The following is a 25,740-nucleotide window of genomic DNA, read 5'->3' on the forward strand; positions in this document are numbered from 1 at the left end:
ACAGATCCCACGCGCAAAATGGTAACATAAGAAAGGGAAGAATTGGTCCTGCCGTGATTGTATTCAAAAGACTGGAGGAAAAGTGAACGGGGGGCTAAAGGCGGAGCCTCCCATTAACACAATGGCTCTTTGCGTGCCAGCCAATCGGATTCACTCTTGGTTTCAATGGACGCAAAGAATTTAATGAAATGAAGGCTCTCCACGAAACAGCCGAGGTGCAAGTCTGTGCTGTGCACGGCCAGAGTGCTGCTATGTATTCAGCACTATAAGGCGACAGCACATCCAACCCAAACAACGGCAGAGAACGCGCATTTCACAATCGTGGGCATGAGAAAATGGGCACTCTGTACTCACATAAATGCCCAAACTGTATCAACAAAATGAAAACACGCCACAGCAACTTTAAAAGGTCCAGAAAGCAATGTTATTCTTTAGGTGATATTGAAAACTTCGGGGTCACTCTGATATCGCCAGGTATCCACTCGCCCTCAACACTGTAGGGAAAGCGTGAATCAGCCTAAGGTATGCACAGATTCCTGAATTTTAAAGCAGATAATCACATCGTCATTAAAGTCTACAATTTCTCATTAACATGTCAACACTTCAGATTGTAAACAACTGTTGATTTGATATGAAGTCCCGAAATCAAATCTCGCAGAGGCGGAAGATTGCATCTGCAAATCCTTGAGGCCTCTCCCAACCGAAAGTACCAGATTGTAGAACAATTTCTGCGTGCATGCAGGATTTATTAACAAGCTGCAGAATAAACGCGAAGTTACATGAACTTTGCAGCACAAAGGGAGTTTTGCCTTTGTTTTAACTTAGACCTAAGCACAGTTGAATATACGGAAATATCGCATCTAGATTTGCTTTTTACGATACAGAATCCCTGCGTGCGATCGTGGAAAAACAAATCAACCTGTAAGTATGGGATTCGAAACTACATTAACTACAGACGATTTTTTATTTTTTTATTTACTGCCTCTTGGAACCTATTGGTAAAAGTGTGAAAACATTAGCTGTATGGGACAGTTTTGTCAAAACCTGTTGGACTGTGCTAACATTCGGGCTCAAAGATAGCTCATCGTGGAAGGACACCCAGAAACTAACCTCTAAAGGAAAGCACTATGCAGTGGCCACCACAGTAGCTTTGCTTCATGGTAAACAACAACCAAAAAAGGTTCTATGCAGCTGCCACCACCGTAGCTCTGCTTGATGGGAAAGGAAGACACTATGCAGCTGTCATTACAGTATCTCTGCATCACGGGAAATCACCACCTAAGAAACACGCTATGCTGCCATCCCTACCGCAGCTCTACCTGACGGACGCCCCCAAGGGAAGACACTATGCAGCTGCCACCACCGTAGCTCCACTTCATGGGAGCCAATCAACAATGGAAGACACTATGCAGCTGTCACTGGTGTAGTGGTGCACGGGAAACCACCAGCGAAGAAACACACTATGCCCCCATCCCTACCCTTGCTCTGCCTGATGGGAAGGAAGCACCAAAGGAAGGCACTATGCAGCTCTCTCCACCGTAGATCTGCTTGATGGAAAAGGAAGGCACTATGCAGCTGTCATTACACTATCTCTGCATCACGGGAAATCACCACCGAAGAAACACACTATGCCCCCATCCCTACCCTGGCTCTGCCTGATGGGAAGGAAGCACCAAAGGAAGGCACTATGCAGCTCTCACCACCGGAGCTCTGCATCAAGGGGACCAACCACAAAATGAAAAGAGCATGCAGCTGTCCCAACAGTTGATCTGCTTCGTGGAAAATAACCATCAGTGGAAGACACTATGCAGCTGTCACTACAGTAACTCTGCTTCACATGAAACAACGATCCATTGAAGACACTATGCAGCTATCACTACAGTAGCTCTGCTTCAGAGTAAATAACCATCAGTGGAAGACACTATGCAGCTGTCACTACAGTGCCTCTGCTTCCCATGAAACAACGATCCATTGAAGACACTATGCAGCTATCACTACAGTAGCTCTGCTTCAGAGTGAATAACCATCAGTGGAAGACACTATGCAGCTGTCACTACAGTAACTCTGCTTCCCATGAAACAACGATCCATTGAAGACACTATGACGCTATCACTACAGTAGCTCTGCTTCAGAGTAAATAACCATCAGTGGAAGACACTATGCAGCTGTCACTACAGTGCCTCTGCTTCACATGAAACAACGATCCATTGAAGACACTATGCAGCTATCACTACAGTAGCTCTGCTTCAGAGTAAATAACCATCAGTGGAAGACACTATGCAGCTGTCACTACAGTGCCTCTGCTTCCCATGAAACAACGATCCATTGAAGACACTATGCAGCTATCACTACAGTAGCTCTGCTTCAGAGTAAATAACCATCAGTGGAAGACACTATGCAGCTTTCCTTACAGTGCCTCTGCTTCAGAGTGAATAACCATCAATGGAAGACACTGCGCAGCTCTCTCTACATTAGCTCTGCTTCATAGAATATAACCATCAATTAAAGGCACTATGCAGCTGGCCTTACTGTAGCTCTGCTCCACAGGAAACAACCACCAAATGAGGACAATAAAGCAGTCATTACTGCAGCTCTACTTCACTGTAAAGAGTCAAGAGAAAGGACAATTGCAAGTTACTTTGCAGGGCTTTTGATAGGCGAAGTGCCTTGATTTATTCTAAAATACATGTAAAACGTTCGCACTCGGCTTGGTGGCCTACATAGGAGACAACAAAATGCACTTGTTGCTAAGATCTTGCATCAAAGTCACCTATTACCAGGCTGATAAGGGCACCAGCCCTTTTGGTGGACATTATGCCCGGCCTGTATGGGTATGATCTGAGTCTTGTTGGCATCAGTACCTTTTTCATTGCTGGCTTTAGCTTCCAGTCCACAACTGACGCAATCAGAGCTGTCTGCGAGTGAACTTTTCGCTCTGCTGCCCATATTATTAATTGGGCCTGATAAGCGATTAAACAAAGGGCTACTTTTAGGTCTGGCCTAGAGATAGCTGTCTCGACAGACGTTTTTCTGAAAAAAATCATAAATAAAACTACACGTGTATACATACACAGACGGGCTTTGAATCAGTGGTCTTTATTCATTGTTTTTTTAAAGATGTTATTCACACTTTGCTTCTGCCCACCACTGCATACCGCCCGGGGTAATGGTTTAGCCCACATTGGCCACTGGCTAGGCTTACTGTGAGGGTCGGCATTTTGCCTTTGCATAGGTGCATACCCCATACAAAGCAGCGCCCTTCAGTGCCATTGCCTGTGATCTAGCGCCAAGCAGTTCCGGACACGCTGCCACATGTTGCTTACTTCTGATCCCTGCAGTGCTGAATGTGTAAAAGATTAAATGCCTGGGTGCAGGTCGGTGCTCTCGAATGTCCTGGTGCCAAATATCAAGGCTATGTGATCTTGATGACTCATCATGCCTCTTTCATCCACCACCACACACTGTCTTTTCTCTTGAAGGTTACATTTCAACTCTGCTTCCCCCTCATCACAGTTTTTTTTGTCTTTCTCTTATTCCTTTTTTCCGTTTTTGTATTTTTCTCTCTCTTGCTCTGGACCAATGTCTTTTAAGGAAAAATAAGTGACATGACAAGTATCCAGGAGTTTTTAGAACAATTTTTTAAAAACAGGAGGGCATGAGAGGAGAGGAGATATAGGACATGACCTCCTCTCAATGCAACTTAAACCTCATGTCCTACATATATTGACCCATCTCAGTGTCATGCTCCATCCGCGGGTCTCAGCCTGGCCCCTAAAAACCAGGGAGCACTTACGATAATGTCTTCTACCGGGTCTTATGCTAAAAATACAGAGAAAACACCTAAGATATCCATTTTATTGATGGTGTTTCTGGTATAAATAAAAGTAAAATGTAAGGGAGTATGTGGAATTTATGATCCTACGCCCACTCTATGTTGTCAAACAGGTATTTATGGCATCACTTTTTTTTAGCCATCAGCTTTCAATTCTTTAGAACTCAGTTCTCATCCCTCTCTTCTGCAACTATTACCTGTTGTTCTTTAGCCTGTCATCCTACTGTCGCAATACCCACCAATACGCATCCAATCGCTCTTTCTCATTCACACCCACTGAAAACTGGGACTGGAATTTGGTTTCGGCTCCTAACTAAAATCCTACAACTCTCGGCTTTGCCAATGCTTAAGTAGCTCTGGATATACGTGTCATACTTACTAGTTTCTTGTTTTTCTTTATGAGCTATCCACCAGGTAAAAGGAACAGGCATGTAAGCAATGGGTGAAATTTGAGTGGGGCATTCTTCTTGTGGCAAAACTGACTGAAGGATGCCTATCGGTTTTTCACTAATGACAGCTATCACAGTTCCACCACTAGATGGCGCCAGATCATGGCACTGGGATATTTTCTCGCCACCCCCAATCCCGAAGACATTTAACTCAGTGACAGGTGGTTTTGCCATGTGGGGTCTGGGACGACGTTTTGACTCAGACCCTGTGGACATTTATGAAATGCCTGCATAAGAATCTCACCATCACGCGACATTCCCACAGAAAGACATTTCTGTAAGCGGCAGTGCTGGCAGCGATTTCGACTCGTTCGGTCAATCAAACAATTCTTCTGGCGAGGACACGAGTATGTGGCGTTACTCTGTTGACTCCTCCGGAAAAAGCCCTGGAACAGCAAAAAAAGGTAAAAAGAATTATTCGCACAATTTGTGAGTTACTCGCACTGGTGCTAAACGGACAAATATGCACAGGCTTCAGCACTTGAAGTGTTGGTTACTGGCCACAAGAGGTCAGCAAAGTATTACTTGTGTTTTCTTTGGGGGGGGGGTTATGAGTTTAATGGTTATTATGGTATACACTACACAGTAGAGACAATATTAATCAATGAAGGGGCGGAAATAGATAATAGTAAACAGCCACTTTACGAAGCACGGACACTGTCCGCCCCCCAAAGCTAGTAGAGCCCAGGAGGGAGATTATGACATGGGAGGTGTCAATCGAGAGCTGCCCAGTGAAGGGCAACATATTATGTGGACAACAGGAGCTGCTTTAGAAGCAAAGCCGGTCCGAAATACAAGCCCGATCATAAACGTAATGGAGAATATCAGATTAGGCCCCTGCAGCGCGAGGGGTGACCCTTAAGGGGGCACACAACCCAGGGCCCCCAACTTTGCCTAATGCCAATAAATACCTGTGAGATATGGGATAATCGGGGTCCCCTCATCATATTCTGGGTCTGAGGGGTAATTAGCCTTCGCTCCATTAACCGCTTACAGTGGGAGTGCGCGGCATCGTGTCAGCTCAAGCTTGAAGTTAAGTCACTGCTGCACTTCGACATTTCCATTTAAAGCACGGAGTTAAGTTGAAATTAAGAGGGACTGGGGGAGAGGGGCGACGGAGGAGCGCCCTTGTCCGGGTTTTGCTTTAGTCTGACGTTGGCAGATATTACCCCTGGTTAGATTTTTCAGAGCCCTCCACCGTCCTCCGTTTGCTGGACCCGCAGTCACCTTGCCACCGTTTGAGGGGGTGTTGGCCTGCTTGTTCTCAGCTAGAGGCGAGGTGAACTCCGGTTTTTGCCCCTACTATTCAGTTCGCTGTTTTTAATTTCAATAAATCAAAATGTTTCTTGCTTCCTATACATTCTATCAGATTAACTGCTGCTACGGAAGATACAGACCAAGAAACGGACCATGAATCCGCTTTCCAGCTAACTACACAAGGAGAAGACACATGCAACTAAAAAGGTTTTGGAGTCCCGCAAGGTCATTTTATTTTGGAATCTGCGGACAGTTAGAAGCGCTTCAGGTGAAAGCTCAGAATGTAAAATAAGTGAACGTTTTAACTTTGAAGACACTGACGACCTTATTACAAGGGGGCCGTGTAGTGCTAGGGTGAAGTATTTACCTCACCGAGTTAAATTTCACTGGTGTGATTAATCCCTCCCATTCCAAGCTTTTCATTTGGAAACGAGGCTTCACATTCAGAATCAGCGTTTCAACTATCAAATTCCACATATTTTTCTCTTTTTGTTCCAAGGCCTGCTTTCCCCCTGCTAAAGTACATCAGGATAGATAGACATGAGCTGGAGTGTGATAATCATCCCCGCCAAACTCCTGATCACGGAATTTCAGCTAAATTTGCCATCAAGGCCTTAATCCTGGAATTTAACAATGTTCTAAGCCCTTCTAACTCAGATCGATGAGAGAATTAAAGCGCAGAGAGGTAGACACCAGGTGGACAAGTGAGGGGATGAATATTAAAACCCAGGTAAGACCAGAACAATCATTTGGTCACTGGACCATGTCTGATTCCAAGCAGAGACTGGCTGCACTATTGTCAACAAGGACAGTAACAATCAACAGGAGAAAATAAACAAGGATTGGCAAAGCCCATGGTACTCGTTTTCGAGACTATTGCCTCTGGTTTTTCCTTTTGTTCCTGTGGAGTGGAATTATTTGGTGTGGAGTGAAAGTATGTGGTATGAAGTTGGGGTATGTAGTTTGTGGTGGAATTAAGTGGTATGGGGTGGCACTTTTTGCGTGGAGTTGCGAGGCATGGTAATTGCTGCGTTGAGTGAAATTATGTTGCATAGTGTACACTGAAATTAAGTGGACTGTAATTATGTATCATGGAGTGGAATTATGTGAAGTGGCATTGTGGAGTGGTATGGACTGGAATCACGAGTTGTGGGGATGAATTATGTTTTTTAAGGTGGAATCATATGGTGTGGGGTGGAATTATGTGCTATGGCTTGAAATTATGTGTTTTTGCATCACGTGGAATTTTGTGGAGTGGAATTCTGTTGTGTGGAACTCTTTGGAGTTAAATAGTGTGGTGCGGAATCTGAGGCTCTGAGTGTAATTTTGTGTAGCTGAATTATGTGATATGGCGGGAGCGGAATAATGTGTTATAGAGTGCAATAGATGTATGTGGTGTTGAAATATGTCTAGAGTAAATATGTGATATGGTGCAGAGTGTAATTATATGGAGTGTAATTACGCAGCATGGATTTTCATAAAATTGGCATTGTGTTGCATGTAGTAACATGGAGTAGAGTGGAATGATGTGGCATAATACCGAAATATATTATGTGGATTGCAAATATGTGGGGTAGATGGACATGTGAGTTGAAGTAGAACTGTTTGTTGTGGAATTGTGTTGCATGAAATTAAGCAGTGTGAAATTGCGTCTTGTGAAATTGTGTGACTTTATATTGTGCAGGGTTGAGTGGTGTTGTGCATTGGAATTATGTGGATAGTTATTATATGGTATTGAGTGTCGTGGAAGTATGTGGAGTGGGAATGTGTGTCATGGAGTGTAATTATGTGGAGTGGTATTGTGTGGGGTGGAATGGAGTGCAATAGAAGTATGTGGCTTGGTGTTGAATTATGTGTCATAAGGTGGGATTATGTGGTGTGGATTGCATGTATGTGGTTTATAGTGGAATTATATGATGTGGAATTATGTGGTTTCGTATGGAATTATGTGATGTGGAATTGTATCAAGTTGAATTCTGTGGCATTTATGTGGAGTGCAATAATGTAGTATGGAGTGGAGTGTAAATATGTGGAGTTGAAATGTGTGGAGTAGTGTTGTGTGGAGTGTCGTGTGGTGTGGAATTGTGTGGAATTATGTTGCATGGAGTGGTATGTGAAGTGGAATTATGTGGCATGAAGTGGATGGGAAATATTTGGAGTTGAATTTGTTGGATTGTAATTATGTGGCCTGGAATGGAATTATGTGGGTTGGATAGGGACAGGGTGGCGGGTGGGAGAAGAAGAAAGAGGGACAGGGCAGGAGCGGATGGATTTAAAGGCAAGCTTCCCAGTGCAAAAATAAATACAGTCAGCTATGTAAACATGTTTATCTGCCACTGATATTTGTAGGCAAGCCAAGGAAGGAGAAGATGCGGCGTAATGGCCAAAGCTGCTGACTTTAGAGCTGGAGAACCTGGTTTGAGACTTAGCGCTAGCTAAGCATCCTGTGACTCTCTGCAAATCACTTCATCTTCCTGTGCAAACACAGGAATGAATTCATCAAACAATTTACTTGTTCCTGTTTGCCCAGTATCAAAGCACTAAATAGGTATTTGTGACTTTTGCGTCACAAGAGGTTGCATGATGCTTTTGTTATATATATTTTCATCTGGTTCCATAGAATAACTTTAAGATTATACAACTGAATTGAACATATTATGCATTTGTTTGTTGACATATTTCTCTATAAAACTTTCTGGCAGGTGTCAAATGTCAATTGTTTTACGGAGAAATATGTCATCTTGCTTCCCTATTTGAAGTCCCCAAGGCAAAGCTTCCCAGTGCAAACATAAACAGCGTCAGAATTTTCACTGGGATTGGCATATGGATTAACGGCCAAAACTACCGAGTTCAGAGCTGGGGAAACAGGTTCCAGTCCTGGTGCCGGTTCAACATCCTGCGACTCTGGGCAAATCACTTAATCTTCCTGTGTCTACACAAAATGAATGTGTCCTTGTGTAAAGAGCTCCAACACTTTCAGGTCGAGTACACGCTACATAAAAGCAACAATAAAAACAAAATTCAGAGGACCTGACAAAGGTATCTGGTCTCCCGGCTCATCTATTGTGCTAGGCGGGGGCATGGCAATAGGAAGGAGACAGGCAGAACAAACATGAAATTAGATGGAAAAGACAACAGAGGCAGCTACTAGAGATGCACCCTGTAATGTGGCTCAATACAAAGAAAAACATAGCTCCCAAAAGCGCGAACAGTGTAAGGACACAAGTAATAGGGCCATGCTCCAGGAGACAGCCACTTGCAGGAAGAGGGAAGTGCCGACCCCTGATACGACGAGCAGGAGCTAAGCTATTGAGAATACCTTTGATGCCTACCAATGGTAAGTAATGGGCGGCCTCAAAGCCCACTAACAGTAAACACCATATCTTGAAGTGACAGCACGTGCGCTGTCTCTGTGAGACCTAAAAAGTGGCTATTGTTATTGCCTTCTCACAGCATACATAAATTGTACAGGAGCATGTGAAACAACATTGGTTCTCTAATGAAATATGGTTTTCTACCAACTCTTGTTTTCTTGTTCATTTTACCACCATTTGTGCATTTGCAAACTAGAACGATGACTTCAAGAAACACAAGTCTCTTACCTTACCATACAAACGTGGACATGGTGAGGGGACTGAGGGGACACAGTTAAATATATCACGCATAAATATAGATTTTTGTGCTAAAGGTATCCAAGTCCCTGTTGCACATGTTGGAACCTGTTATGACAACCTCTGAGGACTTTCAGATTGCCTAGGTGGGCTCGCTAGGAAGAGAAAAACCTTCACAACAGGATTCTGGGAAAAGGGGACAAAGAAGAGAATGCTTTGCCGAGTGGTTAGTTAGTGAGAGCAGAGATAGTTCGGCTCACAGAAGGAAGGCTGTCAGCCATTATGGATTACCCCATAGCCCAAGTTATATCCAAGGAACAGGGGCAGAGACACTGAAGTGACATTTTACACCAAACATTGTACCCCTCATGGAATGATGGGGTCACCCAGCCTGTCCTCAAACAAAGCATCTGCTACACCCCGAAGCATCTTCAATGAGTGATTATGTACTTTGTTTCCTAAACTGGCCAATTAGCTAGTGAGCCACATGTTATCCCGTATGCATAACTCAGTAATAGTGTCACCACAAAGCATCCTACTAGCGGTTTATGTCAGGTTATGGTCGATCTCGGGTGTTCGCATTTTATGATCTCCTACAAGTATTTATGGAGAACATTTATACTGGTGTTTGTGGTGCTAATAAAGAAACTACAGATATACATAACACAATGTGAGAATGGCATAATGACTAAAAGTCGAATGTATTGACCAAAAAGTCAACTTTTACTTATTTTCCAAAAATCATAGAAAGACAGGAGAGAAAAATCTATGGAGGTAGGTTGCAGCAATGGGAAAAGGCCTGTCCCAGAAAGTGGAGGGTGCTCTGGGGAGTATACAGTTGAATTTTCTCAGACTTCAAGAAGGAGAGGTTTTGTAAATTGTGTGGTGTACTACTACTAAGGTCTTAAAACAGCATTCCTTTCCTGGATTCGAGCCAGAGGAGAGCTCTTGGAATGGGTGAAATATGGCCCTTGTGTTTGGAACCAGTAGGGAACCTGACATTAGCACTTTGCAACAGTCTGTATTGTTTTGAGTAGTTTGCCTGGAAAGCAAAGAGCTATAGCCAAGCCAAGACTGTACTATGGCATTAACCATGGGAATATGATGTTGAGGATTGATGTAGGATTTTCTTCAAGAGTGTAATATGCCAGAAGCAGGTGCTGGCACCTTTTGATACCTGAAGCTCCAACAATGGGTCCGAATTAATATGAATACTTCATCAGAGAGCAGAAGGAAGTCCATGTCCTCTTGTCAAATGGAAGGATTCCATTTATTGATGCAAGTTCTTGTAACATTTCCTCTTGTGTGCACTGTGAGGAACACCAAGCACACATATTCTCAAGGGCAATCCATTCAGCATGACGGAAACTGGAGGATTCTCAGGCTGGTCGCCCTCCATATATTTCCCATCCTCCACGAATTAGCCTCAAGTTGAGCTTGGGGCCACACCTCATTGCTGAAACCCTTGCCATCTCGCCCTATTGGGCTCTCTTTAATGAGTGAAGTAAGTAGGAAGAGTTCTGAAAGAAGGAATCGGGCAGTCTGGTGGAGTGGTGAAATATTTTAATATGTACTGTAATGCCCTTAACATTGATAAAATAATAGAGTCCTTTTGTGCCTTTGTACGTTAGGGATGGAGGAGGGGATAGTGAGCAGGGTAGGAATGGGTGGATAACAAGAGTATTATTGGAGGAGGTGGACAGAGATGGGTATAAGAAAAGTGGCAGTGATAAATAAGTGTTGAGTAGTGTTTTTTTTTTTTTAATTAACAAAGAGTTGAAGTCTTAAGTAAACGAGCTGCCCTAGGTTTCATCTTTTTCCATTCAGATATTACCCAGCATATTTTCGCTATATGTTTACAATATTGAAAACAAACAGAACATTTATTATTTTTCTGCCATTTTTACTCCCCTGACTTCTGTAAAATACCAATCCTTTCCTTCCATTCCACTGTACTTAAGCAGAGTCTTCCCCATTCAGACCCTTGACAGCTTTGCTCCTTCCGCCCTAGTGCTTAATAGTTATGCCTCACTCACCTGCTAGCCCATGGCCGGTCATGCCCCTTCTACCCACCCTATTCATGAACAGTTCTGTCTGCTCACTCCCTTCCAGGCCTGGCCATTTCATGAATTCTCTCATTGAACTGGAAACCGAGGACCTGCTGCACGAATGAGGAAGTGACTGATTTTGCAGTCAGTCAAGAGTCTAAATGAAAGAAACAATATAGTTCATCCTGATACTATGCACCAACACACAAGAAGGAGTAGGACAGGTGTAACGGAGGTGAGCGAGAGAGAAGATGGGGGATCTGCAGGGGATGGGCGAGCCTGGATGATGTAGCTGTGGGCCAAAGGATGGAAGTGAACATAAACGATGCCCAGTAATCACATCTGATTCTAACTTCCCAAAAAGTATATGAGGAGACATTATTTGAATCTCTCAACACTAACTTTCACAAACCTGGATGAACAGAAGGAAGTGAGTTTAAGACCGGTGAAAGTTCTTGAACTTGAAGTACTAAACATTGAGTGCTCCTTGGCAGTGCAAACTTTGTTCCCTATCCTTCAGAGTCCTTGTACAGGTAATCAATGACTGCCAGGACGTGCAATCTGTAACGGGGATATCATGTCAGTTGACCAACGAACCACTGGGGACTAGATGGAAGCTACTAATTCGTCTCACTTATGACAAAATCTTCACACATAACAAATGCACATCATTCCCAACCCTGAGTAAATGTGAACCGAGGACCAGCCCCCCACCCCAACAAATCAATAAACTCACAGGAGGGCCAGTGTCAGGTCTGAAAGTTGGTTTCAATGTCCAGTGCTACTTCACAGACTGGATCTTTCGCTCAGTCCGTAGCAGCTATGTAACATACAGTCGAAGGCAGAGTAAAAGCTCTTTACTGTGAACACGGATGAACTGCTCATCTGGAGAACACAGCGCGTCTGGTAGATTGGATATATTGTTCGCAAATATCAAAGCATCAGGAAAGACTTAGCAGGCAGTTGTGAATTTGCTCGTTTGGTGGCACCTTTATTGACATGTTCATGAAGAGCGAAAATCTGCACAGGGGACAGACGCTTTTCTTACGTTATCACATCTCAGTTCCCCAACTTAATTCACCACGCGTTTTCCTTACAGGGCTAAAATAAAGTACAGAGACGAGGCAAAGCAAGTTCCTATCTGCAAGTCAGCAGGAATGCGCGGATCGCGGGAGGGCTGGGCGCCGGAGCTGCCATCCTCTGGCTCGCGCCTCTGTTCCCGCGCTTTCATGATTGAGTGCCGCGGTTAGCGCGGCGCGGGCCCCTCGTTAGGCGCGCGGAAGCCGGAGAGCGCTTTGTTGATGTCACGATTGGCGTCTCATCAGCGCTCCCTCCGCTGACGCGCGCAGGCCGCGACGACTGGCCGACGTGCGGGCGCGTGACAGTTTTCACTTAATGAATTGATTCCTGTAGCTCATTAACATACCCCACTTCCACTTCTGTATACACATATGTCTTAATTAGCTGCTCATTGGCTGTTTAATTACTAGAAAACAGCTGACAGCTGCCAAGCTGCCTGCTAATGGCATCCGTTATGGAAAGGCTGTACACAAGCTTCTGACAACCGAGACTTATTCATAAGCCTATGATTTATCGCCAACACTTGGATGTATCATTAGGTTCGGCAATTCTGATGGCAATTAACAATTAGAATCTCGCTGTTTGCTTTTCATTTCCAGATTTCCCCCAATCTAAGCATTATTATAATCTTTTTTAAGTCTTTGGTTTAACGAAAACAAAATACTGACATGCCGGCTCCGGGGCTAGTGCTAGGTTTATTAGCGCTGACAGTGAGAATTATATTCTCTGCGGACTTCAGAGCATTTCAGAAATCAGACACGCCCTTTCTCACTTTGCCGAACATCTCTCTACCCAAATCACACAGCTTTGCGAATTCCCTAACTTAGAAAGTATGTAGTTGGGCCTTGTGGATCGCAATATCTCTTTGGTCACTGAACAATTCTGTTTAGCTCAAACTAAGCTATGCAACAGACTTCAGAAACGAGCTGTTTGTTTTCACAAAACTCAAAACTTTTCTTGTATGATGTAAGAACAAAATACGAGATATACTGAATCAGAGACTTGAAAAATAGTGCCGATTTCCTCCAAAAGTCAACCGCGCCCTTTCATCAACACACATTAAGGAGAACATTCTAACAAATAGGTTTTCCAATCTAATTAATCCAATTCTACCTATAGCTCTTTCCCGTTTCATGCTGCAATTGCTGCTGCATTTACGGATCTTAAAACGGTACAACATATTAAAAACATTTTTTTGCTATATTTTTTAAAAATACTTCTTAATCTCTCCTTCCAGTAGAACTAGAAAAGCTAGGCACATTTGTAACCGCCATCTTGAGGAAGGAAAATGGTTATTGTAGATTGGATTATTTTTCGTGCAGTTGGAAGGAGTACATATTAACAATTTTCATTACTTCTCCTTGAAGACCTTTAACACTTGGGTATTAACTTATAGGGCAGGAAAAAAGATAAATCACGACAATTCATGTGTTCGAGTAATAGTTCCTTGTGCATAGAAGAAAGGGACAAATCATAACCCATACGCGGTACACAAAGCTTGGACTTTATCTGAAGACCTGCCAATAAAAAGTCACAGATAAAAGTAGGATTTTTTTCTTCTAAAAACCCACAATGAGTGACGCCATTACACACAGCAATGATTTGCAGGGCTACCTACAGAGTCAGTGGCCCTTGACAGATATTTCCTGCTATCGCTGTGGTTCAACAGTCAGGTCACAACTTTAATTAGACTTCAAACACTGCAGAACAGCAGCCCACCTGACTGAGGGAGAGTGGAACACTGAATAATGCAATACCACACTGAGCAATTCACTCCTGTCACTCCCTCGGACAGTAGAATGATCTCGTACAAAGTATTATATAAGGCCATGATGAGCAATCTGCTCCAATCAGTAAGTCCCTTGGAGAGTGGACTAATCACGTAAAAAAGGATCATGCAGGGCCATGATGAGCAATCTACTCCAATCAGTCATTGGGAGAGTGTAGTGATCATGTAGAAAGCGACAGTGGGACAGAAGATCATGCAAGACCATGCCGAACGACCGCGCTGAGCAATCTATCCCAGGAACTCTCTCAGAGAGTGGCGTGATCATAAAGAGAGGGACAGTGGGGCACAATTTCATGCAAAACCACGGTGGGACATCTAGTCTAGTCACTCATTTGGGAGAGTGGAGTCACCATATAGAAAGAGGAGCCAAGGAACTCAACATTCTTACAACAAAGTCAATTCACACTTGCACTTAAGGGCCACCTCTGGTTTCATTTATATGTGGGAGCTAACCCAATACATCCATAACACAGTCCTGCGTTAGGCTAGGGGCGCTGTGGTTGGGGGTGACTCCTGTCTTTAGTCCCTTAGATACTTTGTTTGCATAGGTTTGTCAGAGGTTCTATTGCCCTGCCCTTTAAACTGAGTCTTCAATTTCTCTAGGGAACCTGCGCAGAAGATTTACAACCTGGCAATTCAAATGGACTGCACGTTATGATGAGCAAATCCCACCATTAACCCCTGCTTAAAACAGAGAAGCACCATAGCTATACAGAGGAGTGATTCTTAATCTTTTGACTTCTGCGGGCCCCACTTAATCATTATTGGAATCCAGAGAGACCCACTCATTCATTACTGGAAGCCAGGATCCCTGGCCTAAAGGTTTTGAATGATTTGAACCACAAAAAAATACACAAAAGAATGGAGAAACAAGCATTCATCAAACAAATACACAAATGTTGATTTATTTTATTAAATTTAAAAACGCAATTTTATTTTAATGTGAAGGTTGGAACTTTTCTAAATTCAATAGAGGCTACTCATCATTGGTACTATATTCTCCTTGATTCTCTTGCACTGCTCCCCCAAATCAATCTGAGGATAATACATTGATTTTGAGCCTCAAATTTCAAATCCCTTCATAATTACAGATCGTTTCAAATGTTCATGTGTACATTTTGCTTTATTATTCATATACACTTTATTGATCTGTATCTAATCTTTCAATTTCAAAGCAGTCACAGACTCCCTGAGTAGGCTACAAAGACCCCAAGTGTCCTGAGACCACAGGTTAAGAACCACAAAAGAACCCTCATTGGATGATGCATTTGTCTTTTCTTTTTTGGCAGTCCAGATACTGAATGCCTACTTGATCACAGAATCTCCAAAACAGTGCTCTAGGCTGTCCTCAGACTAACTTCACTAGAACTTCAAAGACCCTGCTCTTTTAACTCAGCACTTGGTGTCATTCAGAGCTGCTAGAAGCCAATGTGCTATCTGTCATCTGCAGAGCAGTTTGGACAACAAGCCTCTGTTGTTTCTGGAATAGAACTCAAAACTAGTCACATCAAGAAAATGAAGAGTTAAAAAAGTAAAGTGCCTAGTGCCACTGAAGTTCACATTACAATATTTTGGTTAAAAACCTCTGTCTGTACGACTTCCTGTATTATCTACAACCCAACATGCTTATTTAAAACGGACAGACTACAGATTAATGTTTAAAAAACACATCAAGACCCCGTCTGCTATTTTGAAAAGTCTTCTTGAGCAGGTGGGTACCTGTTTTCATTTCCTTTCTGGTTCCTTTTGTTCTTTTGCAGTAGTAGAGTATTACAAATCTTTAGCAGCAAGTGCATTAATCATCAAAGTTATCATATTTTTTAAATCCGTGCAATGTGCTAGGTACAAAAAAGATCCTGATAATCTATTTTAAGATGCAGAGTGTTTGAGATAAATAACGTAAGTCATAACTGATGTATTTTCACATAAGGACCTTATGCTAAATTTCTTTAGGGACGTAGTTTTAAAAAAGAAAAACTTGACTTCTCATGGCCGTGGGCTCTTTCTTCATGTTTAGGTAGAACCTATCAGACAGCTCAGTTGTCTGGTTGTGAAAGACATAATGTGGACTTATCATAAGTTTAAGAGTAGTATATGTAGGACTTCTAATAATGTAAAAAGAGGCTTAACAAAAACATACAGACGCTCAACAAAGACATAAAGGGACTTTCAGCCTTATCATTGGTTGGCTTTCCTGTCACTCATTTGCCAGCTTCTTATTCGGGTCTAAGCTTGTTAATTTTGTGTTTATCCCTCTCAATGAGCATTGCATCTTTACCAAACCTTTTGATTGGCTGGTTCTATGCTTACACTGCTTGCATTTCAAGCACTACTTTTTTCTTTTGGATGGAGTACTTTTTGAGAGTGCATCTCTTCCAGCTGACCCCCTTGTGTACCTATTCTTTCCCCCTAAACTCTACGTTGTCACCTGTGTGCTTCTCTCCCATCTCCCTCCATTTTGCACTCACCTGTGTACTCCCCCCCATTGCTTTCTTGCCCATGTGCTTATCCCCCGCCTGCTCCATGTAACTCTCTCGCCTGTTGCTTCACCTCCCCACCACTACCCCCATATAGCTTACCTCCACCCTGACCAATGCCCTCCTTCTCTCTTGCTTGTTGCATCTCCTCCCAGCCTCCACACTCTGTGGTGTTTTCGTGTCCCCCACTGTGCTGCTCCTTCCCACCCTCGCTCTCTGGGTTGCTCCTTCCCACCCATGCCATTTTTTTTTGTTTTTTTTAGTAACAGATTCAATGCAGTAAATATAAAGCAAGGCAATCGTGTCATTTTTTAGGCTTACGAATGTGTGATGCACATACCTACAAAATCATGACTGCCACAGCATAGTGCCTTTCTTTTTTCACTTTGTTTTCTTTATCCATGATGTACAGCTTCACGGATGCTATGCAGCATGCCTAAAAAGCATTGGCAAAGCTAATAGGTTCTAATGGTAAGATCTGTTGGCTAATGATTATTGCCATTTCCGGCACTTTTCTGTAACATTTTTTGGTAATTGGCAGCTTCAATCCTGCCCTAGCACCACCAGTAACGAAAGTGATTAAACATTGTGCCACAGTGCTGTACCAGCGGCCTTCAGGGGTGCCCATGGCTATTTGCACAATTTAGACTAAAACACAATACAACACGAAAGTAAGAATACTTTTGAGACAGCGGTACACAGGGTATATTTTAGGGACTGCTTTGCCCCCAGACATCGCTTAATTTGAGCAGGTGTTTGCTGGTGGGGCCCAGTGAAACTTATTTTTAGGGACTGGCACTTATTTTTCCTCAACATACTTTGATTCAGATTAAGAGAAAGAACAACACAACAGGGGGAAGGAAGAGAGAGAGAGAGGGAAAATAGTGGCCAAGGGAAAAAAAAACATGAACAAAAACAACCTGAAAGAGGGAGCTAAAGGGGCATGGAGCATCTGGTGGTGGATTAAAGCAGCATGAGGTAGAATCAAGAGTAAGCAGCTCGGCACCCAGACCTTCAGTAGCGCAGGCTGCAGGCTTCTGAACAAAACTTTGGGACCCACCATTTATTCTTTTACAAATTAAACACTGCCCCTGGGGCTGCGCTGCATTGATTACCAGTCTGTTAGTAAAATCCAAGAGCCCAGCCCAACTGGGATCAGGTGACAGCAATCAAAATGTTCCTCTTCTGGGTACATTTTCAAGTAGATCTTCACTAGTTAATGGGCAGAGTTATTTTCGAGGGTATCTCTCTCTCTCTACCTCCACTATTAGTTATTTTGTTTTGCTATAGCAACAGACCTGTGAACAATACTGGGGTATCCCCACTAAGGATACTGCCATATGAACCACGAATACAGCTAACATGTGGCTCTCTAGAACAAAGAGTTCACTCCTTTAAAAAAATCTGCCCTTGGAGAAATACCCACCCAGATTAATAGCAAACGCCTAATATTAAAACATTTAAACATCAATACCCAAAATAAAAGCAACTTTTGCACGCACCCATGAACAATAAAAGTTTTTCCTGAATTAAATTCCCCATTAAAAACAAAAAATAGATTTAACTACTGCGATGGAGAGACATTCCCCATAGTACTTTATGAACGGGACACCCTAAAGTGCAAGGCAAAAAAGGGCGAAAATAGAAAGTCCCAGCTCTTTATTTCAGGAGAGCGGAAGGTGCTGGATGGCAGTTGGTGTGTGAGTGATTAATTGGGTCTTTAATTTTAATGAACACGCGCAGCTGAGAGTAAGCTTGGGGGAAGGCTACACCTCCAGGAGATAGAATGATGGAGGGGCTGGTGATGGGAGGAGCAGTCCCGGGACACCGCTCTCCATCTGCCCGCCTTACCGATCAGGCTACTGCCCCCAGGGTCTGCCTGACCATCACCGCTATGATGGTGTTAGTCAAGCGCACAGAGTGACAGACCAGGGAAGTCCAACTGCCCAAGCCGAGGGGAGCCTAAGCTCTACTGAGGACTCCGGAGCACTGCAGATATTAGTGACTGGCAAATATATGCAAAGTCCCACCAAAGGCCGAGCCCCAGACCTGGCAGCCGTGTGTACGATATGCATTAAGGAGCACAGTCTCCAACACATTAAAACATGGTTATAAGGATACAGTAACACTGACTTACACTCCTCGTGCCAATGAATGTCAAAGGCAAACAAATGGCTCTGGACGTGCAAATTCTAGCAAAGCAAAGGGCACTCAATGCACAAGCACTACTACCGCTCCTGTCCACATTTACCAAAGACAATACACATATTGTTCAAAAGTGCTAAAAAGGAAATCAGCAGTCGTTCACCAAAGTAAAAAGCAACCATACATTTCGAAAGATAATTACATTTTGTATGTTTGGCTCCTTAATACCAACTATCACGATGCAGCTGGTCCAACTATTTATATTCGACTGAATTTAGTGCCCACCTACTCTGCATGCGCCTGCTTTACTGTTTAATCTGCTGACTTATCTTGATAACGAGTACCTACAGAAAAGAATATAAATTACGAAACAAGCACTACACATTTTTAGGTGGCCTTGCTGTCCTAAGACCAATGCTTATTTTTATACAGTTGGTATTTCTCTACCTTAATTCTCGTTTTCATGCAACAATAAGTAAGCCACCAGACTCTATTCATCTTGGTCCTTTTAAAGTAATACATTATTCGTTCTGAATTTCTGAGATTATATCTTTAGTTTTAGGCCTTATTTTTCATTATCCTAGAGGAAGTTTTATATTCATTGGCACAACTACAACAGTAGTTGAATATTATTAATCATAATTATATTTGTTTCAACATCAAGTCTTATCTAAGTCGAGTTCGGGACACAGGGCTTGACTAGAGCTGATTTTCCAGTCATTTTTATTATACTGTGCATTCCTGGAAGTAACAGAGGAAACCCTCCTAGTATTAGACCTGTTTGGATGGTGGAAGTAAAGATCATATATTCCTATGGAAAAGGTCAGACCCAATAAGAATACTAAAGAGATGTGTTCTGGTATTATGAACTTTCGGACAGCTTTATCCACCTGGGGCAATGCTCCCTCTTGCCTTCGGCTTAGCATCAAAGTTGACCTGGTTGAGAAACATGGCCCTTAATAGACAGTGAAAGTTCTCCAACTGCCACTCTCCCTTCCCCTCCTAAAAGCAGAGGAAACATCAACACTTCCTCTGCTAAGGCACTGTTAATGCATACACACAGTTTAGGATTTGAGAAGTAAGGAGTTCCTAACGTGCTTTGGGCACCAACTTCAGGTGGTCCCTCTCACCAGAAGTTGGCGCACAAAGTTGGTGAGAAGCCTGAAGCAGAGGTTTAACCATCTCACCTAACATCAACTGGGACATGGCTCATCTCCTCAAGATCCAAACAAAAGCCTAAATCACATTGAGCGCTTGGGATCTCCAGGATGGATGTAGGGGGCCAAGAGCAGTCATAGGATTGTCAGGAACAGTACTGTCAGAGTATTTAGCACCACCCCATTAATTAACACCCATCTTCAATGGTTTTGAGAACACGGCTGGCATTGTGTATATGTTGAGCATGACCCCCCCCCACTAGTTACCAAAGGTCTTCCTGACTCTTTAATGGTGTGGACAGAAGAAGGGAGACAGAGTGGAGTAGCCCAAATAACTATTCCTGTCTCAAACATGCACACTGCTGTTCAGATTCCACACCAATGTTGCTCAAATTATACAGATGACTCTAGCTCAGAAGGTGCATGCCACTCCCAGCAACCAAAGGCAAACAGTGCTACAAATGACTAGGTGTGTACTAGTACCAACCACCAAGAGCTACTGTCAAAAATTAGATTCACCAAGGAAAGGTGCACAAATGCTACCATGCATGAAAAACACACTCAAACTATGGCCCAAGAGAAGCATAGATATACTATAGCCCAGTGAGAAAAATAAAACAAAAATGATGGATGGAATTATTGACTTTATCTCTGTACCTGGTAATTACTTTGTGAGACACTCCAGACCATCATATTTTTGCTCACAGCGTCACTTTGGCCAGGGACCAAATATCCAAAAGTCAGTCTTGCCCCCATCCTATAACAGATAGTCGCATTCAGCATGAATTGTGGGGCCTCATCTCCTTTGTGTTGGAACACAAGTATTCCCATACCAGTTACAGGCTTGTGGTGCCTCATCAGTGACGGTCAGCTTGAGTTCTGTGGCTTAGCGAGATACGGGACCCACGTTTGAGCATATCCATCCCACTTACGGCATCTCAATGTAACAAACAAGGGGACAGTCCTCCGGCACCTTTGAGAAAATCACAAGATTCAGAGGGAGTACTGTTTCCTCCACAACTCCATCAAGAATAGCTTTTCACCCTATTGTCCTTACTTTCACCAAATGGCTACATATTGTAGAAGACCAACTAAGGAAAACATCTGGAGATCTGGAAGCCCCACTCCTCGTCTTTCACTGTTGAGTTTTAGGGTCTCACGTTTGATTCTGCTCCTTTTACCAGGCCAGACTAACAAAATCAAAAGGTTATTTAGCACCAGGAATGTGGACCGGGGTATTGTACACAAAGGTCTGCAGAATACAGAGGCATTGCGGCAGAAGCACCATTTGACCAAGTGCAATGCTGCCCCTTTCCGAGATCGGTAATGCATTCCAAAATGTAACTGAGTCGCTGAGCCCCTGCAACACTCTGCCCATGTTATAGTGATATAGGTCCCCATGAGAACGCACCAAGTACTGAAACACCTGCATCTACAAGGGGAGTTCTATGTCCGGACAGCCCAGTCCCACAGAATTTTAGTACTTCCTTTGTACCTTTGCACAACAGTATTTTTTAACAACGCACATAATTATTTATAGAACTGCAAAGTAGTACCCGAGGCTAAGAGTCGCAAGTTTGGCTTCAGAAAATTATGGATTTGAGTGCAAGTGTACACAATGGCCTGCTGAGCTATTACATTTTTGCTTCTGAACTGACCCTCTATGTGCATTTATTCTGCTGCAGTGTTTTCTTCATTAAATAATTGTTCCTTGCCTAGGTAAGTCACGTTGGCCTTCCTCTCACCACTTTCTTCCTTAGCCACACCCATATATATCTTGGATATTCATTTTGTTGAAAGAGAGAAACCTCTGGAACAACTAAACAGAATTGAACAGAATTTGTGAAACACTGAGAACAGTACTCTCTTTCTTTATCTGGAACACGTTTGCACTCATTTACATTAAGCCTTTTTCTTGTATTTACTTTGATTTGACACTTGATTTTAGCACTTTACACCGTGTAATATAAATTCAAAGGGCTCCGACGTCCACTGTCGACTTTCCATTGCAATCACCAAGGGTGCTTTACTACCACACGCCCCACTACTATCAATATGTCTAACACATTGCATGTCTGGAGATATGTACCACATTTTTGACTAGCCTTTCAATATTTACACATTTTGATTTTTGAGCTTTGCGTCTCCTTTAAGATTGTTTTTATGCAGAAATCACAGAACACACATTTGGCTTGCATGCACTCAAAAAAGTGTGTTAGAGGGATTATGATGTACATCATACAGGACCATAATTAATCTTACTATATGTAGTGCATGAAACGCCAACTTACTACTTTATTTAATTATAGTGCAAATCTACTTTTTTCTTAGTACCTGCCTTGTGTACTCTTCCAATATATAATTAGAATGATGACAGACTTTTTGAAGATATACCAAATCAGTTTCCTTGATGAGGACAGTGTCTAGTTGAGTCTGAAACTTCGACTTGCATAAAAAACGTAAACTGATTATTTTTCACCCTGAGAATCTTCTACAACCTGTGTATCCACAGCACAGGTGGTCTCTTGTGTATACCTAGTGCACTGTTTTTAACTATTTATTACTGCTCTACATGGAGTTTCACTGCAATCCCTTTACCTTTTCCCCTCAACTTGGCACCAATACTTTCTTTTTTAGGCCACAGCTTACCAGACAGCACAGCTGTCTGGTTTGCTAAAGACATGACTTTCAGAAAGTTGAACTAGGAATGCATTTCACTCGTTGATTACCATTGGCTTTGGTTTGTAACTTACATTTTCTGGCTATCTATCTCTGGGTTTATTTGCTTTAGGCTCTCCAGGTTCAGTGTGTCCCTCCTGTTGCATAATCTGAGTTTACTGTACCCTTTCAGGAATCCCCTTTCTGTAAATAGGCCTTTAAATCTTCTTGTTTTGCCACATTTGCTGTACATTGAAAGGCAGAGGTCTAATGTCAGGCACTGTCTTCCAAGGGCGCTTGTTTACTTTTCCTTCTTTGACTTAAAAGTGACAGGATTTATGTGACAATCTTGCTGGATACTAGGCGTAGAAAATATGTTTTTTTTTCTAGCACACAACAACATTTAAATGAACTGTGTAAGTATTTCAGAATATGTCAAAATTAGTAACACAAATGAAGCACATTTTTTGTTATTTCTGAAGTGAATTGGAAACAAATACGTTAATATGATCAAAACAAATCAATGCAGTAGGTTATGCAATTTCCACACATTTTTGTTTGTGCAGTGTATAGTTTCATTAGTAAAACTGTATGTCTGTGCAAATGTAATGGTCAAATGGTCATTTCAATTGAAAACGTGTTGTCTGTAAGGTCAGTGTGCTATCACACCAAGCATATCTCGCTCTATGCCACTCCACTCTGCACCACTTCACACAACTCACCCCATTCTGCACGACTCTGCTTTACACCACTCCAAGCCACTGCATTCTGCACTACACTACTCCACTCTATGCCACTTCATTCTACTCAACACCACTGCACACTACACCACCTTACTCCACTCTCTTCCACTCCACTCAATGCCACTGCACTGTACGCCACTCTACTCTTAACCACTGCACTCTACCCGAATACACTCAACAAAACTGCACTCTGTCATTGCACTCCATGTAAATGTAGTCTATTCTGCATCACTGTAGTCTATGTCACTGCACTCTGACACTCTACTCTGCAACACTACACTCTCTGCCACTGAACTCTACACCACTCTGCTCTGTACTACTGCATTCTACGCCACTGAACTCTATGGCACTACTCCACTCTATGCCACTGTAGTCTCCTGCACTACACTCTACTCTGTACAACTCTATGCTACTCTACTCTGCAGCACTGTACGGCACTCAACTCTACTCTGCACTCAATGCCACAATACTCTACAACACTCTATGCCAATGCATTCTTCACCAGTCCACACTACTCAGTGTCACTCCAGTGTATGCCACTCTACGCAACTCCACACTATGTCACTCCAGTACACAACACTCTCTGCCACTCCATTCTTCAACACTCTACTCCACTCTTCGCCATTCCACTCTATGGCACTTCATGTGACTCTCCTCTATGCCAACTTTTAGCCATGCTGAACAGCAGCCTCGCTGGTGTACAACATGGCTATAACACATTGGCAAAGCAAAGCCAATAGCTGCTGCATTGGCGAGACTTATTGGCTTTGCCTATGCCTATTCTATTTTCCATGTGAATGTCTTTGGCAAGATGCACTAGCCTTAGAACAAATATTGAATAGAGCTATTAAGCACTCACAGGCCTTCCTAACCATACCATTATTCGCTGAATGCTGTACAGAGGTGACTCTTGGCAGATAAAAGTTGGAAAACCTTTCTTATATGGAACACTATTGTTTTTGCTTTGTATGTGCGCAGTTCCCTGTGGTGTATTGGGTTGCCCTGTTCTCAATGATAAGTAATGCAGTGATCTTGTAAGTATACTATTTCAGCATTGACTCTTTGTTTTTAGCAATAAAGGAGCAATAGACAGGAAGAACGAGTTACTTACCTTCAGTAACGACTTTTCTGGTGGATACATTAGCTACCTGTGGATTCCTCACCTATTGAATACTCCCCTTGAGCCAGCATCCGACGGAAATCTTCTTCCTAGCTTCTGCACGTCGACGAGGACGTCACAATTGCCCACGCGACGCCATCTGATGTCATACAGGCAATAAGAGGTCCTCGATTTTTTACGTGCCTGAGACTAATAGGCCATTGAGACAATCAATCCAATAACAATATTTAATAATATTCAAGATAAACACATCATTTCAAAAACTCAAGATTTAAAAAAAATAAAAAAAATAAAATAAATACATAAATAAATATATACAGTATATGCACAAGCCCTCAAGTACCAAGAGGAGCACACCCAAGAACAACTTGGTTAGACCAGACAGGCAACAGGGAGGCGGGTGGGACGTGAGGCATCCACAGGTAGCTAATGTATCCACCAGAAAAGTCGTTACCGAAGGTAAGTAACTGATTCTTCTGATGGATACAACTACCTGTGGATTCCTCACCTATTGAATAGACTCCCAAAGCAGTACCGCACTCGATGGAGGGTGCCTGAATGGTCAAACCAAGAAATCCTGCAGCACTGACCGTGCAAAATGGCCATCCCTCCTAACCTCAGAATCCAAGCAGTAATGCTTCGCAAAAGTATGGAGGGATGACCAAGTTGCGGCCTTGCAGATGTCGACCACAGGAACACCCCTAGCCAAGGCCGAAGAGGCCAACTTAGTTCTGGTGGAATGAGCTCTTATTCCATCAGGGGGTTCCTTCTTTGCTAGAGAGTAACACAGTTTAATGCAAAGAATGACCCACCTGGAGAGTGTTCTCTTGTGGACTGCCCTTCCTCTCCTCTTTCCCACGTACCCGATGAAGAGTTGATCCTCCAAGCTGAAATCCTTTGTTCTGTTCACATAGAAGCTCAATGCTCTCCTCGGGTCTAAGCGGTGTAGTCTTACTTCTTCTTTCGAAGGATGAGGCGGAGGATAAAACGAGGAAAGAGTAATTGTTTGGGCCATATGAAAGGGTGAAACAACCTTCGGTAGGAAAGCAGCCTTGGTCCTCAACACCACCTTATACCCATAAAAAGAAGTGTAAGGGGGTTCAACAGATAGAGCCTGCAGCTCACTCACTCTTCTTGCAGAAGTAATTGCAACAAGGAAAACAGTCTTTAGAACCAATAACCTTAAAGGGCAGGAATGCATAGGCTCAAACGAAGATCCCATAAGAAAAGTCAAGACTAGGTTTAGATCCCACTGAGGCATAATGAAAGGAGTGGGAGGAAATTTGTTAACAAGACCTTTTAAAAATCTTAGTACTATAGGGGATTTAAATAGAGAAGGCTGGTCCGGAAGACATAGAAAGGCTGACAGGGCAG

General features: G+C 42.9%; 1 protein-coding gene across 1 annotated transcript in view; it reads right to left on the reverse strand.

Annotated features, from left to right (window-relative positions):
* RORA (RAR related orphan receptor A) overlaps nt 1-25,740 on the reverse strand; it is a 225,525-nt gene that overhangs the window by 35,861 nt on the left and 163,924 nt on the right. The window contains exon 3 of the mRNA XM_069223468.1: nt 4,526-4,667. Within this exon, the coding sequence (XP_069079569.1) occupies nt 4,526-4,667 (142 nt within the window). The remainder of the gene's footprint in view (nt 1-4,525; nt 4,668-25,740) is intronic.

The sequence above is a fragment of the Pleurodeles waltl genome, chromosome 3_1, assembly GCF_031143425.1.
Source record: "Pleurodeles waltl isolate 20211129_DDA chromosome 3_1, aPleWal1.hap1.20221129, whole genome shotgun sequence".
In the NCBI taxonomy this organism is placed as follows: Eukaryota; Metazoa; Chordata; class Amphibia; order Caudata; family Salamandridae; genus Pleurodeles; species Pleurodeles waltl.